This window comes from Microtus pennsylvanicus, chromosome 19 (genome assembly GCF_037038515.1).
Source record: "Microtus pennsylvanicus isolate mMicPen1 chromosome 19, mMicPen1.hap1, whole genome shotgun sequence".
In the NCBI taxonomy this organism is placed as follows: Eukaryota; Metazoa; Chordata; class Mammalia; order Rodentia; family Cricetidae; genus Microtus; species Microtus pennsylvanicus.
Window position 1 is genome coordinate 30,723,641 of NC_134597.1, and position 24,105 is coordinate 30,747,745.

Genomic DNA, 24,105 nt, shown 5'->3' on the forward strand with positions numbered 1-24,105 from the left:
GACACATGAGCCCTAAGAGGATAACAGTAATTATTTTTCCAGCTTCAACACTGTCACGGCTGTTTCTGTTTTGTGTGGTAGATAAGCATATAAAAATGTAATCAGCAGTCAGCGCAAATGTAACCAGAAGCTTCATAGCTTCAGAGAGGCCTTTGGGCCATGTAGCTCATTGTCCAGAGTGTGGGACTGGGCAAGTGAGTGGCTGCGATAATCCAGCTGTGTAATATTTCTCTCTAAGTTCAATATAATAAAGTGACTTTTAAAGAAGGCTTCTCAGTCTGCATAAAACCATTTTGTATGTTCTTTTAAAAAAAAGAAGCAAGCAAACAAACAAAAAGACACATCCCGTAACGTTCTTAAAGCAGAATGGTATGTGGGGCAGGAGGCTTTTGCAAGACAACAGTGTGAGGCAAAGACTTCTCTGTAGGAGGTCGAGTTGCTCAAGGGAAAGTAGAAGGGAGATTGCTGTCCACCCAAGCAGGAAGCAGGGTTGGGCACGGTGCTAAGAGAACGAAAATAAACTTTTCGTTTCCTTTCTCTCCATGGTCTTTAGAGTCTGTGGTAATCAATTTTCAATGTCAACTACGAGGAGAAATAAAGTCACCTTGGAACACATCTAGGCGTGTCTGTGGGTGTTTTCAAAATGGAGCTACCCCGTTTCCTGGCCTTCGATTCCTTCCTGGGCAGAATAAAAATGAGAATTCGAGGCGGGCACCAGCCTCCATCCCTCACTGCTACCTAAGTACAGATGCAAGGTAAGAGCTGCCTTGCCTCAAGGCTTCCCCACCGTGTTGACTGTACCCTCAAACTGGGAGCTAAAATAACCCTTCCTCCCTTGAAGTGCTCTTGTGGGGTACCCCTTCTGGGATTCAGCAAAACCTCTGCTCCCTCCACATAGAGAAAAACGGATTGGATCTCGAGAGTGCAAGGCGAAGAAGATCATTCTGCTTGCATGCGCTGACCTTTGTCTGCCATTCTGTCAGCGTCCTGGAGCACAAGCCCGTGGGCCTTCTCCGCAGCTGCCTCTGTGAAGGAGGCCAGTTCCTTTTTGGCTCCAGTCCACAGCGTCAGTCTCAAGCCTCCAGACTGGGGAAAAGCAAATTCTAACCCATAGATTCTGGAAATGTAGTTAGAGGGGAAGCCGTAGGAGACAATGAACACAGCAGTCAGACTGCATGAACCTCGGGAGAAAACTGATTCTCAGCCACTGACTGAAAAAAACAATTACATTTTTCAATATTCCTCTGGCGGAGGCTGAGATTTAGCACCACAGAATGCAAAAATCACTGGTCTGAGCCTCTTTTTTTTTGCTCTTTGGCTGGGTAATCAGGAAAAATTGGTTACACAACACACACACACACGCACACACACATACGCACATAAGCAAATGCCAGGTTACTAGGATTTAAAGACTGGGCAACATTTGACTAAGAAAAATATTTATTTGCAAGAAATGGAAATACAAATGCATTACAATTTCAATTTTTTTCAAACTAAGTACAAGTATACTACAAAGCTTCATTTTATTTTTTTTATCTTTTGGTATTTTATTAGCTATGATGAAGGATAAGAAGCCATAAAACAGTGCAAAAGGTCAGGTGACAAACTTGCAATGTGCTTGGATTTAAACAATGCTGATTTCAGTGTTTCAAAAGAGAGCAGAAGTCAGTTGCCAACTAGGTAAGGAAAGCCAGCCGATAACCACATTACCATCCGGGCACCACTCTTCCATGTAGGGAGGGTCACCCACAGGGTGTCCCAGTGCTGGTGTTTGCCAGAGACCCACAGTGTGCTTTATCTGAAAGGGACAGTCTCCACGTAGTGCCCAAAGGTCCCATGGGCACCCTGCTGATGAGCAACAAACAGAGCACAGAAAAGGAGCCTGAACCCCTGGGTTCCCTTCACCCAAGCCTGTGTGCTGTGCTCTCCAAAGACAGGATGAGAAGGGCAGCCGCCAGCCCTGCAGATGGCCCTTCAGAGACAGGCGGAGAGCTGAGCACTGCACAGCGGGGTCACTGCAGGGGATGGCTCAGAGAGCCAGGCACAGTCTGGCTCCACAAACTACCATGCCTCCCGCGGCATCCACTTCTCAGGGCGCTGAACCACCTTTGCTCTCTGTTCCAATCAGGTTCAAAGGCTCCAAGCTTACCGAGCACAATACACAACACCTCAGTAAATACTCTGGCAATAATACCTCCTTCCTTCTAGAAACCAAGACAAAGGAAGGCAGTCCTGAATTTTATGTTGCCACAAACATCAGCTAATGCTTTTCTCCCTAGTGCATAGTGCTGACCTCTTGGCCCAGAGGCACGGAGTATTAATCTTCAAATGGCCTAGTGCCTTCGCGTCCAGAAAACGCTCTGTGGCGAGGATTTAGAAAACCTTTAATCCTGCCTGGCCATGCTTCTGAGGTGATTGCACCTCTGTCTACATATTCCTAATGGATATAACCCCATTTCTTTCCCCCAGACAGGCAATTCTAATAGTGGCTCCCTTTTAGGGAACCATCTCTGAGCCTCTGGAGAAAGTGCCCATCCCCAACTTCAACCTAATGCTATATGGTAATGCGTGACACATTCCAGGGACAGGAGATTCCTGCCATCCTGGGTTCAGATACAAGGCACATTGGAGGCATAAGTACCTAGAAGAGGAGAGGAGAGGGAGAGGGAGAGGGAGAGAGGGAGGGAGGGAGGGAGGGAGGGAGGGAGGGAGGGAGGGAGGGAGGGAGAGAGAGAGAGAGAGAGAGAGAGAGAGAGAGAGAGAGAGAGAGAGAAGAATACTAGCATTAGTACTTGGGTCTTCCGAATGGTTACCGACAAACTGGTTTTCCAAGTCCCTCTTATTCTCCAACCTTTCCTAGGTCTCAGAAAGCCTGCTCTTCCTTAGTAAAACTGCAAAGTCTAAGGACTGAACAAATAAATGAGTGAAAGAATGAATGAAGCTGAAATCTGTGTCTGGCTCCTTCCAGCCCCTGCTTCACTGCTCTCTCCACGCCTGCCTTTGGGGGTCGGAGTGTAACTTATCCGATCACCCGTGTGCTAACTGCTTCTGTGGGAAGTGTTCACGTCAAGTGGCTCTCGCTAAGACCCCACCACTGATGGCTCCACAGGTCCCAACAGACTGCAAGCAAGTGCTGATCTCATCCAGGTTTCTCAAACACTTGGCTCAGCGGAAACAAATTAGCAACTAAAAGCATCTCTCCCATGTCCGTGCCTCCACGCTGGCCAGGGTCAGGCAGATGTCTGCTCCTCAGGCGGGGGACAAGATGTCTCTATTCCTCCACTGGGCTCACAGACACACCTCACAAGGCACGCACGTCCACAGAAGCTGGCTCAGAGATACTTCGATTCTGTTTTGTTGCTTTCCCTGGGCCTGGGCACATGGGATGGAAGGGACATGAAGTGCTTGAAAGAATGCTAACGAAACATCCATGGTAAAAATAATGACGTGGGCTCTGTACCAGCATGAAGAGGAACCGGTTCAGTATTCCCACTGTGTGGGACAGAGATTCATAGCCACTATGGGGCACCCAAGTAGAACTGATGATTGAGGGGGGCTATCTGTTAACCTGGCATGAACAGCTTAAAAATGATGCGGCCCTGAAGCTGTTTTCCCAACCCACAAACATTATTGCTATGGACCGAAAGGTTATCTAATTTTGCCTGCACTGATGTCAGATCCCAGCCCGCCCCCACCTTGTGCCAGGAAGGAGCAACTGGGTTCAGCTGTCGGATTTTTATAGAACGCTCTCTTTCTGTGTGCTACGCTCCAGAGTCCTGACACTTCAGAGGCTCTTCCTCAATGCCCGGCGCTGGCTCCTCTCATTTACAAGATCCATTTCCCAGTGTGAAGTTGGAAGCTGTGAAAAGACCCGAGGGAGGGGGCAACTGGGTTACTCGGGTTCTGTCTACAGAAAAAAGATGACTTGTTCTCTAAATCTTTGTAAGACATCTCCATCACTAAAGTGATCTTAATGTGTGTGAGTGTGAGTGTGTGTGTGTGTGTTGGGGGGATTGTTTACAGGATAGAAAATACAACCAGCAGACTGATTGTTCCGGCTCCTCTAACGGTCTAGCAGTCTCAGGCATTTTCGAAATTTCAATTTAAGGTGTAAAGTCTGCCACTATTCAAAACCTTCAGAGATATTCGGAAGTTATTGACTGGTCTACGGAACAGCTCAGCTGGTGGGGAAAAGACCAATATTCGAGCCTTAAACTTTGAACACGAAGTGTGCACACACCCATTAATTATTAGTCACCCCTCCTGTCTTATGCCACTGGGGGTCCCTGACTGAGTATCCCAGAGGGGTCACTGCTCAGTCCCCTCTAGTCACCCAGCCGGCAGCAGAGGGCAGAGGGCCGAGTTTTTCTCAACAGAGTGGCAGAGTTGGCTGCCGAGGGCTCCTTTAAAGGGCTGTTTGAGTCCTCTGGCTAATGTCCCACGTCTCTAGTTACAGATTCTATTCTGGAAGGCCAATTTCCCGCAGACAAAGGGCCCTGCTGTCTGGAGACAGTGACATCCAAGAGTGGGTAGAGAAGGAAATAAAGTTGTCAGAGAACTAGACACGACGAGTCATTTCCTTCTCCCTCCTCATCCACAAACGGGGTCTCCATCCTGGACCTCCAGGGACATCGCAAACCAGGGCTCAGCTCAGCAGATGTAGAGACATCAGTCTAAAACCCCACTTCTGCCCTTCACTGCGAACTCCCCCTTTCCCACTACACAAATACTACTTCACCCTGGTTTCTGTCTCCCTTCGTAGGCTCTCACGGGCATGACATTTTAAATGTTTACTATGTATAAACATCTGGTATTGTAAAGAACAGGATGGGCCAGGCCCAGAAAGATCAAAGGAAGACAGAATACCAAGGAAAACAGAAGCAGGGCACCAGCAACCCTCCTCTCTGTACAGTCCCGGTATCTGAGCATTTAAGGGACAGTGACAGCCCTGTGGGCAGCAGGGCTGCCGGGATCACAGTGGCCTTGAGGGGCGTCTCACACATTACAAGGTGAGTTTAGCCATCTGTCGGCTGGGAAGCTACCATGGGAGGGAGGGACGCGCCGAGGGAGGACTCCCTATCATAACATGGGCAGGCCAAATAGGAAGCTGCTCATGGAGCACGGCAGCAAACACTCATGACAACAAATCCTGTATGTGAAATAGAATGCAAGGGCCAGTGTGGACATAATCCCTCTCAAATAGCCTCAAACAGTCACACCGATGACAGAGGAAAAAAATGAGACAGAGAGAGAAAGAGAGAGAGAGAGACAGACAGAGACAGAGAGAAGAGAGAGAGAGGCCAAAACTAAAGGCCCTTCAGCTGCTGCTAAAAATAAAATACAAAGTGTAAGCACATTTCTTACATAAAATCTTTTACAAGCTAGGAGGAAAACACTTAAAAAGAGTCTTCTACCTTATACAATAAAAGAGTAATTTCCATTTCTTATTTGTATGAAAGAGAAAAGGATTTTTTTTAACTACAGATTTTACGATTTAATCATATAAAAAAAAGGAAAGGAGTTTGAGGGTTTGTCATATCTCTTTGGGTGAGCTGCAAAGTAGCCAAACCTGACTGTAAAAGGTATGACTGTGGGTGCACAAATGTCCCCAACTCCAGCCCCCCCCCAGTTAAGGCAGGTGGGAAAATGTCCCCAACTCCAGCCCCCCGCCCCCCAGTTAAGGCAGGTGGAAAAATGTCCCCAACTCCAGCCCCCGCCCCCCAGTTAAGGCAGGTGGAGCGACGGCAGAAGCAAAGGAGGGAGGTGAAGGAGGAGAGCAGGCAGGATGCAGGACAAGCTAGCAAGGTTGTCAGCAATGCCTATTATCAGGGGCAGGGCTTCCCTTCTCTGTCCCAGGAACACACAGAGAGAAAGCGAGTGGCCTTGGAGCCTGGAGCCTGAACAAGAGGACAGCGTTCCATCGTTCCCCATGGATTCATCCAACAGGGGACACATACTTAAGGGGATTTCCCAGTGGCGATTATTTTATAGGTTTCCAATTTTAAAAAGGAAGGAAAGGGAGACAATAAGGCATCAGCTAGAAAGACTGGGGGGAGGGGGTGTCCCAGGTCCTGGGGACTCTCCTGTTCCAAAGGCCAACAGAAGACTTTGCTTGTTGGAAGGGGTCATGGGATTTCTTTACTACGGTCAGCAGGGAGCTTCAGCAAGCTAATAAATACTATTTACAAATCGGGAGGGGAGGCCAGGGAGACAGAGTGGCTGTCCAGTGGGGATGCAGGCTGTGTGTGTAGTGTGTGTGTGTGTGTGTGGGGGGGTATCCTACAAGCAACACAGTGGGCAGGGTGGCCTGGAGGAGAAGAGCCTGACGCCTTCAGGAATTGCACTTGCGGCCTGAAAATATGGTGGGAGTCCTATCTGCCTGTGCAGGCATCCAATGCGGGTTCCAGGAATGGAAAGAGAGGCTGGAATGGCATTCAGGCACTCTCAGTGGGGGCAGGGCCACACTGGAGTCCTGGTGAGCAAGGGAGGTCAGCAGACGGTGCTTCGCCACTCCATGGTGTGCTGGTGGCATATCTATGGCCAGAGTCTGGGGTCTCAATTGAGCATAAGTCACGCAAGTCTTCTTCGACGGGGTCACACCTCATAGGGAAGGATCACGCAGTATCTTCTTGATACCAGTGGAAGCAAGCCTGCTCCTCCCACCCCTACCTAATCCCTACAATACTCTTCTATGGCGGCAGTAAGAGAAAGGGACGGAGAGGTTGCCAGCTCCTTTCCGTAGAGCCATAGGGTCAGGCAAGAAGAAACTCCTAGGCTGGTCTCCCATACCAAGCCACGAGCACTAGTCCACGTCCTCCTCAAGGTCCAGGGGTGACAGGGAAGCTTATGGGCGAGACAGTTTGGGGGTGCACAGCTGGAGTCAGGAGGAGAGAAGGCTGGAGGCGGTGCCCTAGAAGGTGGCGTTCACTCGCCGCTCAAGTTCCACGACTTGGAGCGTTTCATTCCCTTCCAGTTTGCTGCTGACCCTGCGAAGGCATCGCACGGAGAACGAAGCATTAGTCACGGGATTCTGCTAACATTCTCAGATTTTGTATCACGGTTCAGTCACACCTTTGTGGGCTGGCCCTGGCAATGTCTTTTAAACCCCTAGTGTTATTCTTTGCTCCTCCAAATCTCCCACTGGTCACATGCTCACCTCCACATCCCCACCTTTATCTGGGCCCAGAGGAGACCCATGATTCTTAGATGCTGACTTATTTTAAACTCCTCTCAAAGTTGCTACCTGTTTATTAATGGCCTCAATGCCGTAAGTTATGGGAAGGAGAGTGAAGAAGGATAAGGGCTGACATCTCCTCTAGGATTAAGAATCTCAACAAGGATTCTTTTAAAGAGTCAACTTAAAATAACCCAAAATATATACCACAAAATAGATACATGCTCCAAGTCTCCCAGCATTATGATGGGAGCCAGGAAGGCTTTATGATTTGAGAGACATTGTGGTAGACTGAGAGAGCTGAATGGGGCTTCTACACACTGAGCCAGGAGAGCAGACGGCTAGGAGCCTTGTTATCCGACTGCTCGGTCCCCTAGGGCTTCCAGTGCTGGCTCCAGGTTCTCTCCATAATGGGGATAAAGTTGAGGCTGTACGTTTTGGGATACTTACAAGGTTTGTTATGATAAAACATATGGGCAGTGGTGAGTACTAGTAAGTGCTCAACATGGGCATGTCATGTATAGATACAAAAGCACCTATGATTATGAACTCTACCGCACAGAGTTAGGAAAGAAGTGAAGAATCCGAAGTGAAATCTTTGCTACGGACCCTGGAGCAGCCCTGCTTCTGGGCCATCTAGGAGCACAGATTAGCTCATGCATCAGTTTAGCACACAGTTTTAGGACACACGTGCTTTCTGTGTTGACCAGAGCCCCAGGTACCCTCATGCACGATAGCAATACCTTGAGATCGCATCAGCTGTTAAGTTTTCAAAAGGATCCCCACCCACCACATGTGGGAGAGGAACAGTGCATGCAGAATTGGAGCCACCGATGGATGATTTTCAATGGGGAAGACATACAGAGTTTCATCAGCACTGCCCTCAATATAAGCATATAATGTACACAGGTGAGCATCCCCCATCCCAAACTGCTCTAAGTAGGAAAACTTTCTTACCTAGCATAGATAAATTGCACATTTAGACTTGGGTCTCATGCCCAGGACACTTCATTATGTATATGCAAATATTCCAACACCTGGAATATTCTATTCTAAGTACCTTGTGGTCCCAAGCATTTTACACAAAGGGTGGTCCCTTTGCAGTCACAGCTGATTCCTGTACACTGATATGTAAATCATTGATTGTATTGATACCCAGCATAACATTCTCTTCCTCTCTAGAATTGGATCAAAGGTGCATTTGCAGAACAAGCTCTCTGATGTCACCAGGCACTTTTTTTTTCTTTTTTTGGAGACAGGATCTCATGTAGCCCAGGCTAACTAACCAGGAACTCACTCTGAAGTTGAGGCTGGCCTTGACTCACTGACTGAGAGGACTCACATCCCTCCTCCTCTGCAGGGCCAGGGCTGCCAGCTCTGAACTGACGGCCTGGATACTGGATTAGCTCAACCTAGACCTTTTCTCTGGTAACAGCCATCAGCAGACTCTCCCTGGTGCCAATGCCTTAAATGGATCCCGAGAGAGCTCCTCTCCGGGAGAGTAGACACCCTCCCACTGGGGCTGAGTCACACTCCACCATCAGCCACAAGGTCTGCGCCTACGGGACTCACAGGTGCTGCTGCAGCGCCAACAGCACTGACTTCTCCAGGCTGGTCTCATTGGAGATGATGAAGTGGGGAAGATCCACCTCTGGCAGGGCCTCCAGCCCGGACGCCCTGAGCAGGGAGGAGCCTCTGTCCCAGCCCCCAAGCTCTCCGGCAGAGGCTGGGCTGGACGACTCCTCCATGGGAGACTGTTCCTCGTAGATTAGCAGGTTCCTGGATCTCACTGGAGAAAGAGCAACAGATATTAACAGAATAGCATAGGAGGCCCACGCGAGCCCTTTACTCCCAATGCCCAAAGCCAGTGGCAGATGACAACATGTTCCCATCCTCTGGGGTGGAGAGGGCCAGCTGGGTTGGGCTCTCTGGAAAGGCTTCAGGTTTCAGAGTTTATGCAGCAAAAATGATACCAATTATACAGGCCGGAAGGACAGCATGAAAGCAATCAACTGCAAAACCACCTTCCCCCCTCACTGCCTTCAGGAAAAATGTCTCTCATCCCTACCCATAACTGTCTCAGGGAAAAGAGTTCGTGAAAAACGTGGGTCAAACACTTGGAGTCGTCAAAGCCCAGACAAACAAGGAAGCATCCCCCAGAAAGCAGGTCTTAGAGTCTGCAGAGATAGCCCAAAGCTGAGCCCAAAAGTCGGAGGCAGACAACCCCTGTTTCATTATAGGGCCGTCACACAGATGACTCTGTAGCCATTTCCTGGACATAGAAACTGTGTGCCCATTAGCTTCCAAAATTTAGAGCTGTTTCCCTCAGAAAAAAAAGTTCCCAAACAGCCAGTGAAATTATCTTAATGGAATGTCATTTTATCATGCATCTGGCTGGGATATACCTAAGTGCTGAAAAACACAGGCTTTCTGAGGATGGCAAAATTGTCCCTTCCTCAAAGTCTGTGTCTCCTAACTCTGTGTGTGTTGTTACTAACACAGCTGTGCCTTTCTGTGCATGTTCCTTCTTTATTATCCCTCTGTTTTCTAAATACTCAAGAGACATCTTTGGTCAAGGGGCGGACAGTGTGTGCTGCCAACGTGAACACCAGAGCCTCCGACTTCTCTAAGTCTTGGGCACGGGGCGGGCCAATGCTTTAATTCTGCTGCGAACTCCTACTGCAGTGGCATGTAATTCTGCTCAGGGAGTCAGAGGTACAACAGTGATCCCGGGATGTCAGAAAAGTTAAATGTCCTCCCTACTTTCTAGTCTTTCAAGAGTCACATCCCCTCATATCTGAACCCAAAGTTGGGGGGATGTGGGTCAGGCTTTCCTGGTGCTACACAAGGGTGTCCAGTGGCCACTCCGAACACCCCACCTGTGAACAGAGATTCTCCGCTTTTACACACTGGGCTTGCATATGAGATTCCTTGCAGAAAGCCAGGAAAGCCAACTGTAGGCAAACAGAACAAGCTGCTGACTTACCCACGGAGGCTGTGTATGACTCCGACAGGCGATGCTGGCTGGGCAGAGCCATCTTGGTGGCAGAGGGATAGGGCCCATAGCCTTGAAAGAAGCTGCCAAACGCAACAGCAAAGCACAGCACAACGACCTGGAGACAAGGACAGAACGTGGGGAGCTGTAGACCCCAGACTGTGGGGAGCAGACTCTCGGGAACAAGCCAACGGGAGCACTGGGAGAAAGAACACCCCTCTGCCAGGGGACAGATCATACCCTTAGTCCTGTCCCTGCAATGACATGCAGAGGGGAAGCCTTGGAACAGAATGTATGGTCCCTTTGGCTTCATTCACTCTTTGCATTTTCAAGGTAGGGGAATCTGGACATAGGCGGTTGGCCGGAGGGAGTCCCTCTGAGAAACTCACCATGAGGCAGGTGCCAGTCTGCGTGCCGGCTAACTTGCAGGTTCGAGAGACCTTCCCCATCACCAGAGCCTGAAGCTTCTGAAGTTGCTGAAGGAGAGTCCTGCCAAGGTGACAAACGAAAGCCAGGAAGGGGCATGTGAGATAGCAATGCTCTGAACGACCTCCTGCAGAAGTCATGGAGGCTCGGCATCTGCATCTGAGCTGGGTCCAGGGGGGGCTGCTTTTCTGGGGGAAAGATACTGCCTGAGGACCACACCTGCTGTCGTCATCACTACAGAGCCCTCTGGAGCTTCAGATAGAGCCCCGATGACAGCACCACAGCCTGTCCTGTTCTTTAGCTGCTCTGGGGAAGAGAGGAGCCCCAAATTACCCAGACAGGCAGAAGCTTGTTTGTCAGTTAATGAGAAAAAAAGACACACTGATTGGATGGTCACCATACTTTAAAGTTTCTGTGTCCCCTCTAAGTCCATATGTTTCAAGTGAACCTGCAATATGATGTTAATAGACAGGGGTCTGGGGGAGGTGATCAGACCGCGACAGTGGAATCTTCATAACAAGATTAGTACCCATATAAGGGGCTGAAAGTAGATGTCTTCACTTTCACTACACGAGGACACAGCGAGGAGCTACCTTCTTTTTATGCACCAGAAGGCAGCCCTCGTCAGACACCAAATCTGCCAGCACCTTGATCTTGGCTGCCTCGGCCTCAGGAACAGTAAGAAATAAATTCCTGTTGTTCCTGAGCCGCTCCATGTATGGTATTGTGCTACAGCAGCCTGGACGGACCAGGGCAGTGGTGATTGCAACGAGACTCATTTCACCAGGAGATGCACTGAGCTCTAAAAACCAAACCGTGAGAAGGAAAAAATAAAACCAAAAACCAGCAGAGAACAATTGAAGGAGTGGCCGGAGGTGGTGGCTGTGACTGGAAATGGCCAGTGCATCGCTGAGAAACAAGTGTCCAGGGCACACCGCAAACAGAGGGAGGGAGAAGGAGGGGGGAGAGAGAATAGGGGGGGACAGGATTTTTATTCCCCAGACAGGACAGGAGGTGAGTACAGCAATACATGCTCCGCATACAATCAAGATGTAGTCAAAGATCTTCCCTGCAAATCCTAAACCAAGAACGATAAGACGTAGCGGGGCTCTGGCAGGGGTTAGGGTGTCCCCCAGGAATTCAGTGTGACTATCAGGAAGCCCAGGAGGCCCTCCTCACCCTTATCTCCTCTGCCCAATGCAAGAGTACACGACCAAGTGGAAAGGTTTTATGAGAAAAATGAGGTCTCCTGGGTATCAAAGATTTTCAGGAAAATGCACACCATTTTCATGTGTCAGGCAAGAACAATTCTAGAATTTCCTTCAGGGCTTCTTCCCATCATAGCTATCCCCACAAATGGCTTTCCAATGCTGGAAGCACTGGCAGGCTTTTCTAAGGTCTGCTACCCTGGCCAGTAACAAAGGCTCAAGCTCTCTTAGTTTAAACACATCAAGTGCAGGCTGGCTTTAAGGGTGGTTTTGCCTTCTGCCATTTAAGTAGTGGTGGGATTGGTCAATGAATTGGAATAGCCCTCAGCACACATAGTAGAAGCTTTTTGGACTCAAAAGAAGATTCCCCCTGTGGTCCCATCTACTTTTTTTTCTTTGTGGAATAATCTCAAGATAGTGAAATAATAATATTTCAGAAGACTATTGTACTTAATCATACTTTTCATTTTGGCTATATAAAAGCATGGCCAGATGTGGTTAGACACGACCCGTGTTCATTTATCAAAGTAGGATATGTTTTAAAAGCACACTGCATGTTGTCAAAGCTTGAGAAATACTGATTTTATACATCTATTTTAAATTCTACTCTAAAAGTTTATCCCCAAGAGTTCCCGTGCTGTAGAACCTTCCTTCTGCCATTGAATTTATTCTCTTTTCTACCAAAATGTCCTCAGAACACCTCTGCACAGCCCAAGAGCACAAAGCCCCACCACAGCATCAAATGCTGAGGGATTTACTGCCTGGCCACCGGCTGAGTAGAGCTCCTTCTACAGATGAGATTCTGCAAGCCATGGCATGCATGGGATAGACTGTTATCCGAAATGCCGGCCCCCAGTCCTAGCAAGTCCTGGGGCGTATACACGAGCAAACCCACAGACAGAGCCACATCTTCCAAGTAATCAACTCCTAAGGTCTTAGCTGCTTGCTAAACTACAGCAGAGACCTCACTGTTTCCAGTGTCGGCTGACACTGGGTGTCTTGGCTCTGCCTTGAGCACTCTTGAGCCAGCACACAAACTCAGCTGTCCTCTCACCATCCAGCCTTCAGCTAGACAGACCCTTCCCAAGCTGGACCAATGCCATCTAATTTGCTCCAATGTCCTCTGGTGTTTTGGAAGCAAAACTGTCCAGGCTATTTTTTTTCCCCAACAATAATCCCTGTTTACCATCAAACATTCTACACTTCCTCTCCACCCACTCCATGGTCCTTGCCCAGCTTCCATATTTTTTAAAATTTTATTAACTGATTAATTAATTCATTTCTTCCCAGTCTGGTCACAGCCCCTCTTCCCTCTCCCCAGGCCTTCCTCAACCTCCTTCCTGGTGCCCCCATCAACACTCCCTCTCACCTCTCCCCAGAAAAGGGCGCACATCACCCAACCCTGGTACACCAAGTCACAGCAAGACCAAGCACCTCCCCCCACCAAGGCTGGACTACGCAACTCAGTAGGAGGGCGGGTCCCAAAGAGGGATAACAGAGTCAGAGACAGCCATTGCTCCTCTGTTAGGAGTCTCACAAGAAGACCACAACTGTAACCTATGTACAGAGGGTCTAGGTCAGTGCCCTGCAAGCTCTCCGGTTGCCAGTTCAGTCTTTCCATATTCATGGGAACTGCTGAGAGAAGAGATTTCCCAGAACAGCAGAAATACCCCTCCCTTCCAGTTTCTAGATGAGATTACTGGGGTTAGTGTCCCCTTCCCTAAGACAAACATTCTCCCACCAGGTCTTCCCCTGACAAAGGACTTCTAGCAAGGCAGATATACCTAAAGCCCCTTGAAGAATAAATGCCACAGGTTCCAAGCCAGACCTCCACTCCAACCCTCCCGGTTACAAGTGACAAATGCTGGAAGTTTGGGGGAATCACTGAAGCCTGGCTGGAGGAAGCTGACTGGAGGGGCTTCACTTGGCGACCATCAGCTCATCCTTTCCAGACTCAGAGACATCATACACCGCGTCAGCTGGAAGGGAAACAGTCATTTAATGGGTCCCGATTCCTCACAGTTTATAAGCCAGATCTTTAAGATGAGCAAACACGCAGTCTCAAATACACAAGTTTAGTCTGGCGTCCTGGCAGAGTGCGACAGCTTGATGACGTGCGGTTTGCTGCTGCTTTTCCTGCTGGAGTTGGTGACGGTGAAATGAAATGATGACGGATGTGTGCACGGGCACACGTGTGTGTATGCCCAGCACCCCAGAGGCCCTGCCGGTCGGCACCCCTGCAGCACCCTGTCAGTGAAAATCAGAATAACTCATTCACCTTAAGCCTTCATGTATGTTCCTTTGAGCCGGCAAAGTTTGGGGAATTCATGTAGAATCCTACAAAACCACCATTTTCACCCTAAGAAAGTGAACAGTGAGTGAGTTTTAGGGGCTGAGCATGCTGCAGTGATAAGCAGCTCACAGAGGACTGTAACTAGCGAGGCCTCTGGGCCGGCGTGCCAACCACCTGACTCCACAGCCTGCAGACCTTCCAATGTGTACAGCAAGTCCCTTACTCAACAGCCTAATGCGATTCACAGTAAAATACTTTTGAATTACACTCTCTTAACATCCAGCCACATTAACATGACAGTAATATGACTGGAGCGCAGTTTGCACTGCGACATAAAATGTCACTATTACAGACGACCACAAACGGGAAAACCGCAACAAAACCCAGGCGAAAATAAATGGCTATGGTAACAGTCGGTCCAACGGCAGTGAGGTGTGTACCAGCTAACACTCAGTTAATAATGACAAGAATACATGTGTGGGATACATGTTTATATGTGAGTATACATGTATGTGATTGTGTGCTTTTGTGTACCTGTGTGTACCTGTGTGCATGGTGTGTGTACATGTATATATATGTACATGTGAATATATGTGAGTACAGGTGTATATGTGTACATATTTGTGTGTACATGTGTATGTGTACATATGTGTATATGCATAAGTGTACTTGTGTGTAATGTGTATATATGTGCTCCCATGAGCATATGTATACATGTGTGTATACATGTGTATATATGTGTATGTGTGTCCATGTGATACAAGTATGTATATGTGTGTACATGTGCATATCCATATGCTGTGCATATATGTGTATACCTATTCATATGCATAAGTATGTGTATGTATATTTCTGCATATTGATGTGTATACCTATGTGTACATATATATGTATATATGTGCATGTGTATGCATACGTGTTATATGTGTGTATAAGTGTGTATACTTGTGTGTGTTTATGTGTATGTATATATGTACATTTGCATATGTGTGTATGTGTGCATGTATATATATGTACATGAGCATGTATGTGTGTAATAAAAGCAGAAGGGGACCAGGAGAGGGGAGAGAGAATACCAAATGCAGGTGACTGGACCACGGAAGGCAGACAGAGAACAGCAGTGAAGAGAACAAACAAGAAGCAGGCACAAGGAGAAACGTGAGAATGCCATGATGGAAACTTACTTTAAAACACTCATAAGCAGTACAGGAAAATAACTTCTTATGGAACTGCTTGATGTACATTCAAGATAATGCAAGTGATGGGCGGGGAGGCTGCGATGAGCCCGGCACAGCTTTCGGTGTCGGGAAGTCAAACCCAGGATTTGTTTATTTATATTATTTATTTATTTAGGTAAATGGAAGCGATGAGACCTCTTCTGTCAGACGCCAAGTGTAATATAATCAGGCAGGCCAGTCCTGAAGACCTAAGACCTTTGACCTCATGCACTACTTGCAGTGATGCCATAAACATTTGAATTGTACCAAATATGAAACATGTGTGGAACCTCTGATAATGATAAATATATATCCCTAATAAGTCAGTATCCATAAAAGTATGGATCGCTCTAGTGCTGCTGAGTGGTGCACGGATGCAGGACAGGAAGGCTGGCTCTGAGAGCGGGGGTTGGGGGACCGAGTTTAGACCTCACCATGACAACTCGGAGCCTCTAATCAAGTTACTTAAGCTGTGTGTGCTTCAGCAGCTAAGCAAAGCTAGTTCCGTAACCACATCAGCTAGCAGGATCACGGAAGAATCACTCTGCCTGGGGAAATCTGGTTTGCTGGAGCAATGCATCTCTGAAAAGCACTTGTCTCTTCACGGCTGGCAGACGAGGCAAGCGCCCTTCTCTGGAAAGCCTCAGAATAGAAATAATATTCTGAGGTGATGTGGGGCGTTCTATGACGCCACCAGGACAGATGTCACCACCTACAGCACTCCAAACTTGGATGACAACAGCCAATCAACCACCCTGAAGGACTTGATGTAAGAAAGATCAGGTGAAAGAGAAATACTGCTTCAGAACGAGAGTTATGAAAAATGGCTAGAAGACCCCAGCAGTCCTCCAAAGTGCCATATGCATTTCCCATATTACTGTATTTTGAATCATCACGGAGTAAGACCAATTATGGCTTAATGAATTCTTGGGCTTCTGGGATCAAGGTCTTAATTTAGAGGGAGAAACACTTAACATACATTTTTATCTGGGCCAACAGATTTTCCACAACTTGTTAAATTTGTAAGTGTCCTATGCTAGATTGACAATGTAGATTCTTGTCCTATGCTGAAACGTAACAATAAACTTAATGGCTCTCTTCATACATATGCTTGCAAAAGAGCATCAAAGGGAGCTACATCCTTGTCCCAAACAAAGCTTCACCCTGTGTCCTGCACAGCCCATCAAAGAAAAACAATCAAAGTCCACGAGTACGAGATGCAATCTTACAGATGCAATGTCGCAGTCTCCAGAAAACGACACCAATGATCTGGTTTGTTATCTTTCTATTTGGCCTAATTTAGTTTCCCGCTATATCCTTTATTTCCAAGACAGAGAGAGAGAGCAATATAAAGTCTGAAAGATTACAGCTAGTATGGGTAAGCCTTTGAGCAGCCGAGAAATTCATTTCCCACTCAAGTCAGAAACCAGGAAAAAGAATAAACTGATGGATCCCAGTCACAGAGTGGAGAGTCACCAATACCCTCTCCGTGGACACACCTTCCATTAAATCCCATATCATACCTTACTAGAAATATGCTGTGTGTGTGTGTGTGTGTGTGAGAGAGAGAGAGAAAGAGAGAGAGAGAAAGAGAGAGAGAGAGAGAACATGTGTATGAGCTACTCTCTAGGTGAACCAGCCTCCTTTAGAAGACAATGAATCTTCCTTCCTTCCTTTCCTTCCTTCCTTCCTTTCCTTCCCTTCCCCTTCCTTCCTTCCTTCCTTCCTTCCTTCCTTCCTTCCTTCCTTCCTTCCTTCCTTTCCATTCTTATGAGTACATAGAGCAATACTCTCCAGATGCCGAATTATGAACCTTTAGTGAGACATGAGACCAGCTGGGTTATAACTGGTGTATCATTTTAATGAAATCAAATCAAACAGAAAATACAGTATTGAAGAGCAACTGACAGTGACTAATAATAATGAATAAAAGACTCACATTAGTTCGTTACAGCACATATGCATATATGTTTTGTGTTATGTCTGCTGTAGTTAATATAAAATGTGAAGTGATTTTCAAAAGAAAAAGTCTCAGTGTAACTTAACCAGTTCACACACACACACACACACACACACACACACACACACACACACTCACACTCACACACACACACACTCACACTCACACACACACACACACACACACACACACACACACACACGAAACCAGTGCAACAAGTCCGGGTCTCAGTGGAAAAGAGAAGTACTCATGTCCCTTTGGAGCAAAACCCACCACATTCCTCCTAGTGTGGCCCTGACCACATTGCCCCTGTGCAGTCATACAAAGCCAGTGTCTGGCAAGTTCTGAGCCCCAGGAAGTCCCAAGGCCCAAATACCTACCCTGTTGGGTGGCAGAATGCAATATTAACAATTAGAAATTCCATCAAGGTCTTTCAGAAGGAGCGTGAACTATCTCAGTACCTTAAAGAGTAGCAATTACAAAAGACAGCGGCAGCTAACACTCTTAAGCTTTAATTCCTGCTGGTTATATTCTTTTGCTTTCTGACAGTCATTTATGGGACTCCAGCCTAAACAAAAAAGAGGAAGTGGAGTATGGGGGGGGGTAAGTATTGCTGTCTCCTTTATCTGAGTAAATTATTTTTTAAAAATTTTATTTTTATTTTATGTGTATGGATATTTTGCTTCTATGTATCTGTGTGCGTCACAGATGTACAATGACTGTGGGGACCAGAAGAGGACTTTGAATCTCCCGAAATTGGAGTTATAGACAGTTGTGAGCCATCATGTGGGTGCTGGGAATCAAACCTGTGTCCCCTGGAAGAGCAGCCATTGTTCTTAATTACTGCATCACCTCTGCAGCCTTCTTCCTGAGGGACTGATTTCTATTTATAGAACATTTATTTTAAAGTACCAGAAAGCATTTCTGAATTACTGCATCAGCTACTTCTCTAGGAACACACAAAAGAGAATTTTAGAATATTTACCAGGTCTGTGTAGTTTCTAAACTCACTACTAAGGCTCACTAAGATGCTCTTCTGAACTCTCCAGGGGTTCTATGGTAGAGCTCTCCACACCTCTTTGAAGTCTGTGATATTTCCATATGAAAAGGAAACACTGCATACAACAGAGGGTATATACAGGAGATATAAAAAGTGAATTAAACCAAGATGAAATTCTAGAGAAACGTAATACAGGTAATTTCTCTGTCCTCTGCGGCTCCTCTGTATATGGCAGAGGGTGGGCTCAGCCAATAATCTGTCCAAAAGAGATGAGATGAACTCACACAGAGAAGACACGGTAGTGTGTAGGGGGAGTATACAAAGACAGTGCAAACTAACACAGATTTGTAGGCTCAACAGACAGCCCAGGAGGGCCAGGACACAGGCAAAGCCCAGCAGACTGAACTGGGAAGAGCTGCGGTGGGAACCCTCACACAGGGTCTAAAGACCAAGAAAAGCACCCTAAGAGAAGATGTGGTAATAGAAAGCTCAAGGAGTGAAATTGGCCCATTTTTCACTGCTGATCAAATACACACCCCAAGTCCTGTGCTCTCAGGAGAGGCTTTTCCTCACACCACTCCAAGCTGGCTCGACGCTGTCTAGAAGACACTATCAATACAGGCCCCTTACAGTTTTTTCTCTACTGTGTTTGACATTGGGACTCGTGGACTCCCCAGATGTCTTCACTCCAACATTTTAAACCTGGACCTGGGCTGAGCCTGCTTCCCTTGGTTTTCCAACCCTGGCTCTACCCCGCAGCACAGCACAGCACAGCACAGCACAGGGAAAGGACAGTACTCTCTAGTATCGTGAAGAAACACCAGAAGCCTAACAGTCCATCTTCAGTGTCAACTTGACTAGATTTAGACTTGCTTAGGAGACACACCTCGAGGAATATCGGGAAGTCTTTCCAGAGAGGTTTAACTAAAGTGAGAAGATCCACCCTGAGTGTGCACGGTCCCAGCCCATGAGCTGCAGTCCAAGACTGAATGAAAAGTAGGAAGGGAGGAAGCCAGCAGAGGACCACCAGGCACGGTGTGACCAATTGCCTCACCCTCTCACCATGGCTTCATGTTAGACTGTTGCCTCCGACCATGAGCCAAAATAAACCCTCCTTTCTCACAAAGTTCCTGTCAGATATTTTGTGACAACCAAAGAAGGGACTGTTTTGGGACGGGAGCAGGTGCCGCTCTCTGGGCAAGCCAGGACGGGCCCCTTCCCGGGCCCGATTAGTGAAGCTGGCAGCCTAGAGAGATAGAGTAATAGCTACCACGGTGCATGAAAGCAGGCTTCTTTGCAACTTGCTACCGAAACAGGGAGCCCTCAAGCCCGTGGCCTTCTTAGCCTTAGCCGCTGGCAGGGCAATGTCCACCCCTGGCCCTTTTCTGGAAGGGAAGTAATACCAATGTGTCACGGGTCACACCGCCTGCTATGCTGAGCACAACAAAGGCCTCTGTCTTCAACTCCAGAATCTCAGGTCGTCTATAGTAAGGTCAAGTGAAACCCCAAGCCTGACACTTCAGGAACGTTCTCTTTCGCTGCTCCTTCTCCCTACCCCTCACACCTGTCTCAGTTCCTACCACACACAACCTTCACAGGGGACTATCTCTGGTACTCCGTCGGCTTCAGGAGTCCGTGGGTCCCCTCGTTTACCCTTCAGAGAACAGACTCGAAGCAGAAGTCCACGTAGACCCTGGAAATGAGTTAAGAACATCTGGACAGAAAAATTCCAGGATCCTGGGTACCAGCACGGACTGTGAGCTCTGGGGAGACACAGCCTTCTGGTCTTGCTGACCGTTCATCCCATGGAGAAGGTGTGGCTCTGGAGAAGAGGAAAGCAGCAGCCTCTAAAGCGGAGGCTCTCTTGGCCAGGTTTGTCCCATGATGGGTAGAGGGAGAGGGCAGCAACAACGTGGCCCTGGGAAGCACATCAGATTAGGGTGACAGTCAAGGGGCTGAATTCCGGTCCCCTTGCTACTTTCCGCTACTTTTATGACTTCAGCCTACTGCGCCTTACAGTGACTGGCAGGGAACCAACACGTTCTCCAAGATGCATTTTAAGACCAACTTCCTAAGAGTCTGAAAATCGAGGCAGGAAGAGAGGGACCGGAGCCCATAGGCTTTTAGAGGCAGAACAAAACAAGCGATGAACGGAATGGCACAAACTGAGCCGCAAACACTTTCTCGTGGTGGGCTGGGTGGGATGTGCATATCACTTAGGCGAAGCGGCCACAGGGATAAAGAACAGGATGTTCTCAGGAGTGAGACAAGGGTGGGTGGGGCCTTCCCGAGAGACCAGCGGTAAGCTCAGAGAAGCAGAGTCTCCAGCAGCCCCAACTGGCACAGCTAAGTGCAAATGTACTTGCTGAGGGAGCTTAGGAGGAAGGGTCCCCTGGGACACCATCTCACTTCCCTCTTCGCTTCCTGGATGGCATGTAATTAGTGGGCCGTCTTACTAAAGGCAGCACCGAGGTACATAAGCACCATGTGTCAGTTCCGGGGAGAGAGGAAACAGGGACACTACCCTCATGCCCGCCTGGCCTCCACCCAGGGTCTTGCGCTCAGAAAAGGGAGACTTTTCCCCTAGACACCAACACGCCAGGAGTCTCTTGCTGAATTTGGTGCACACAGAGTCCAGGTTGGCTCAGAACCCCAGCAGCACTCTTCGCCTGGGTATCTTAGCTATGAGAGGCATTCTTTCCCTCTAGTGATGAAACGTCCACTCCTGTGTCGTGCATGTCCCATGAAATGGAGCCACTCCATGTCTCCCGCCCGCTCCTTGTAACCGAGTCCCCATCGACATCTGTCTTCTGTTTCTACGTCTGCCCAAAGGACAGCGAGGGGAGAAGTGTCAACAGTAGCAAAAACACAGCTGTGTGTGCATCCAGGCCAGGTCTGTGCTCAGTTCAAACACCGTGTGATGTGATGAGGAGTCCAGAAGCCTCCCCGGCCACCTGCCTCTCTGCAGCTGGGGTCAGGGCATGGGGCATCGGGGATTGCGTCATAGCCATTAGCAAGGGGAGGCCCTTGCAAGACACAGGAGGAGGGCAGAAGAGAAAGGAGGGGTGGCAGGTCGCACCAGAGCCCATGCTTCAGCAAGAAGAGCTCTTCTACATATTTGCCTTTTCAGCCAAAGTACATGAAATATGGGTCATGGATATGATGACCAGAGGAACTTCTGGGTAAAACTGTCTGTGGGAATAGCATAAGGAACCAAATTCTAGACAACACCATCGCATAAAGGTCGTCCACCGGAAGCTAACTTTGAACCGAGAGAAAAGGAAGAGAGTAGCAGGGACTCACAAGGAAGCTACACGAAGGTTCTTAGCAGTCAAGGCTAGCAAAGTGCGGGGCTAGCTATCCAGACAGGCTCCCTGTGAGAGAGTAAGAGAGCCTAGACAGAGCAGAAAAATCCTATGGCACTGTTTATATACAGAATGATTCGCTAAAAAGCCAAACTCAGAAACAAGAATGTGACATTGGCTCAGAGGACTGGGAGCTGGGGAAGGAGGCAGAGGGTTGTCAGAGGCTTTGAGGTGAGAAGGTTCTGTGAGCTCAGAGGGTCACTGCAATTGATGGCATGGGAGTAAGACTTCTGCTAACTCTCATGTTGACCTAAAGCATCCGCATGACAGAAAAAGAGAGATAACCACGTGTGTGGTGTGTGTTGGGGGTTGTAATCTACTGCACTATGATAACCATTTTACAATGCACACATATGTTGAGTGACGATGCTCAAAACTGTACAGCTTTATCTGTCAGTTACAGCCTGGTAAAGCTAAAGACACAGCAAAACAAGCTAAACCCGTTCTCTGCTTTGGCCAGTGCCAATATACTAGCCCTGACTGCAATCAGTGACAGCCACTGCCAGGGAAGGGCCAAACGCCAATGGCCTGAGCCAGAGTTCCAGATGAGGAACTATAGCAACATGTCCATGGAGTATGTCCAGTATATGTTGTTCAATGAAAAATTTTCAACAAAGAAATATGTACAATACAAACACATACATATAAATTATCCCAAGAAGTAATGATAGAGCCAAATCCAAAGAATTCTGAGGTTTATATAGGTATTTGATGTAAGTATATATCGAATGTGTGTATTTGTGTGTGTGTGTATGTGTGTGTGTATGTGTGTGTGTGTGTATGTGTGTGTGTATGTGTGTGTATGTGTGTGTATGTGTGTGTATGTGTGTGTGTATGTGTGTGTGTATGTGTGTGTATGTGTGTGTATGTGTGTGTGTATGTGTATGTGTGTATGTGTGTGTGTGTATGTGTGTGTGTGTGTATGTGTGTGTGTATGTGTGTGTGTATGTGTGTGTATGTGTGTGTATGTGTGTGTGTATGTGTGTATGTGTCTGTGTATGTGTGTGTATGTGTGTGTATGTGTGTGTGTATGTGTGTATGTGTGTGTATGTGTGTGTATGTGTGTGTGTGGTGTGTGTTTGTGTGTATGTGTGTGTGTGGTGTGTGTGTATGTGTGTGTGTATGTGTGTGTGTGGTGTGTGTGTGTGTGTGTGTGTGTGTGTGTAGGCCAGAGGTGTTCCCCTTGCTGCACACCAAGTAGGCGAGGCTGACTGGCCAGTGAGCCCCAGGGAGCACTCTAGTCCAATGAGTAACGTGTTTGCCACACAACCATGGAGAATTTGGATGGCCAGTGTCCCTTTAAAAGATGGGTGTCATAGTGTGCTCTAGATACCCCAGCTCTGGTGTTTGGGGAGTAATGCAGAATCCTGGGGACTCTCTGGGCAGCCAGTCTATAGAAATGGCAAGCTCCAGGTTCAGTAAGAGAACCTGTCTCAAAAAACAAGGTGGAAAGTGAGAGACAACGATACGGATTTCAATAGCTAGCCACGTGCATACACATGCATCGGGCCCCACAATGCTATTAATAAAAATATAGATCCCTTCCTCTAGGTACCTAATAGAAACTGCCGATAACCAGAAAAACGAGTGTTTCCATACCTCCCGAGGAAGATGAGAGGACCCTAGAAGGAATTCATACCTAAACTGAAAACCAATGCAAAGCAGTCCACAGTGAACACAGGACTGTCTAAAGGGCACCACAGGCATTGCGGAGGCCGTGGGATGACTGGCTGGGCTCTGCACTAAGCAAATACAGACTTGGAAGAGAATCTGCATGTTACAGATAAGAAGACAAGCAATGAATGCCTACGCTGATTTGAACCTTTTGATGTGTGGATACCTGATTTAAGTCAACACACAAAAATTTAAAAAAATGTTCACGCCTGGACGTGGGGGTGCACACCTGTAATCCCAGCACTTAGGAGGTGAAAAGCATGGATACATTTTTAAACGTTCATGGCAATCAAGGAATAAACAAACAAAGCAAAGTGTAGCCAGATGGAGAGGGGAGGAGACCCCCCCTGAGGGCAGTAGGTTTGTGGACCCTTTTTAGCAGGCTTCTTCTTGGTCCCCACACAGCCCTGTTGAGGCTTTGCTGCCCCCGTGTGGCCAATGGGAGGTCTAACAGCCAAGCCTGACAGACACAAAGTGCAAGAATAATGTTGATGGATTTCCTCCTGGGCCTTCCCCAGCCCAGGGCCAAGTGACAGGCAGGAGACAGAACGCTAAAGGAATGGCTGAGGTGGAGGATCCAGAGGACCAGAAAAGCCTGGGAAGAAGGTGACCCAGGGGGAGATGGAGACTCAGAAGATGGGGGTCAGAGACGAGCAGCAATCAAAACAGAGTTTTACAGGATGAGGAAGTTCCACCAGGTTGGGGGTGATGTCACGGGCGGGTGGGGGGACTGATCCTGCCTCAGGCAGTCTGAGGACACACAGGGGTCAGGTAAAGGGCGCCTGACCCCCCT

The 24,105-nt window shown here is 47.9% G+C and overlaps 1 protein-coding gene across 1 annotated transcript in view; it reads right to left on the minus strand.

Moving 5' to 3' along the window:
• Positions 1 to 1,422: 1,422 nt before the first annotated feature.
• The window catches only part of Creb3l2 (cAMP responsive element binding protein 3 like 2), a 118,514-nt gene continuing 95,831 nt past the window's right edge, over positions 1,423 to 24,105 (minus strand). The window contains exons 9-12 of the mRNA XM_075953452.1: positions 10,559 to 10,658; positions 10,161 to 10,287; positions 8,747 to 8,963; positions 1,423 to 6,986 (exon numbers count right to left, since the gene is read on the minus strand). Of these exons, the coding sequence (XP_075809567.1) occupies positions 6,911 to 6,986; positions 8,747 to 8,963; positions 10,161 to 10,287; positions 10,559 to 10,658 (520 nt within the window). The 3' untranslated portion in view covers positions 1,423 to 6,910. The remainder of the gene's footprint in view (positions 6,987 to 8,746; positions 8,964 to 10,160; positions 10,288 to 10,558; positions 10,659 to 24,105) is intronic.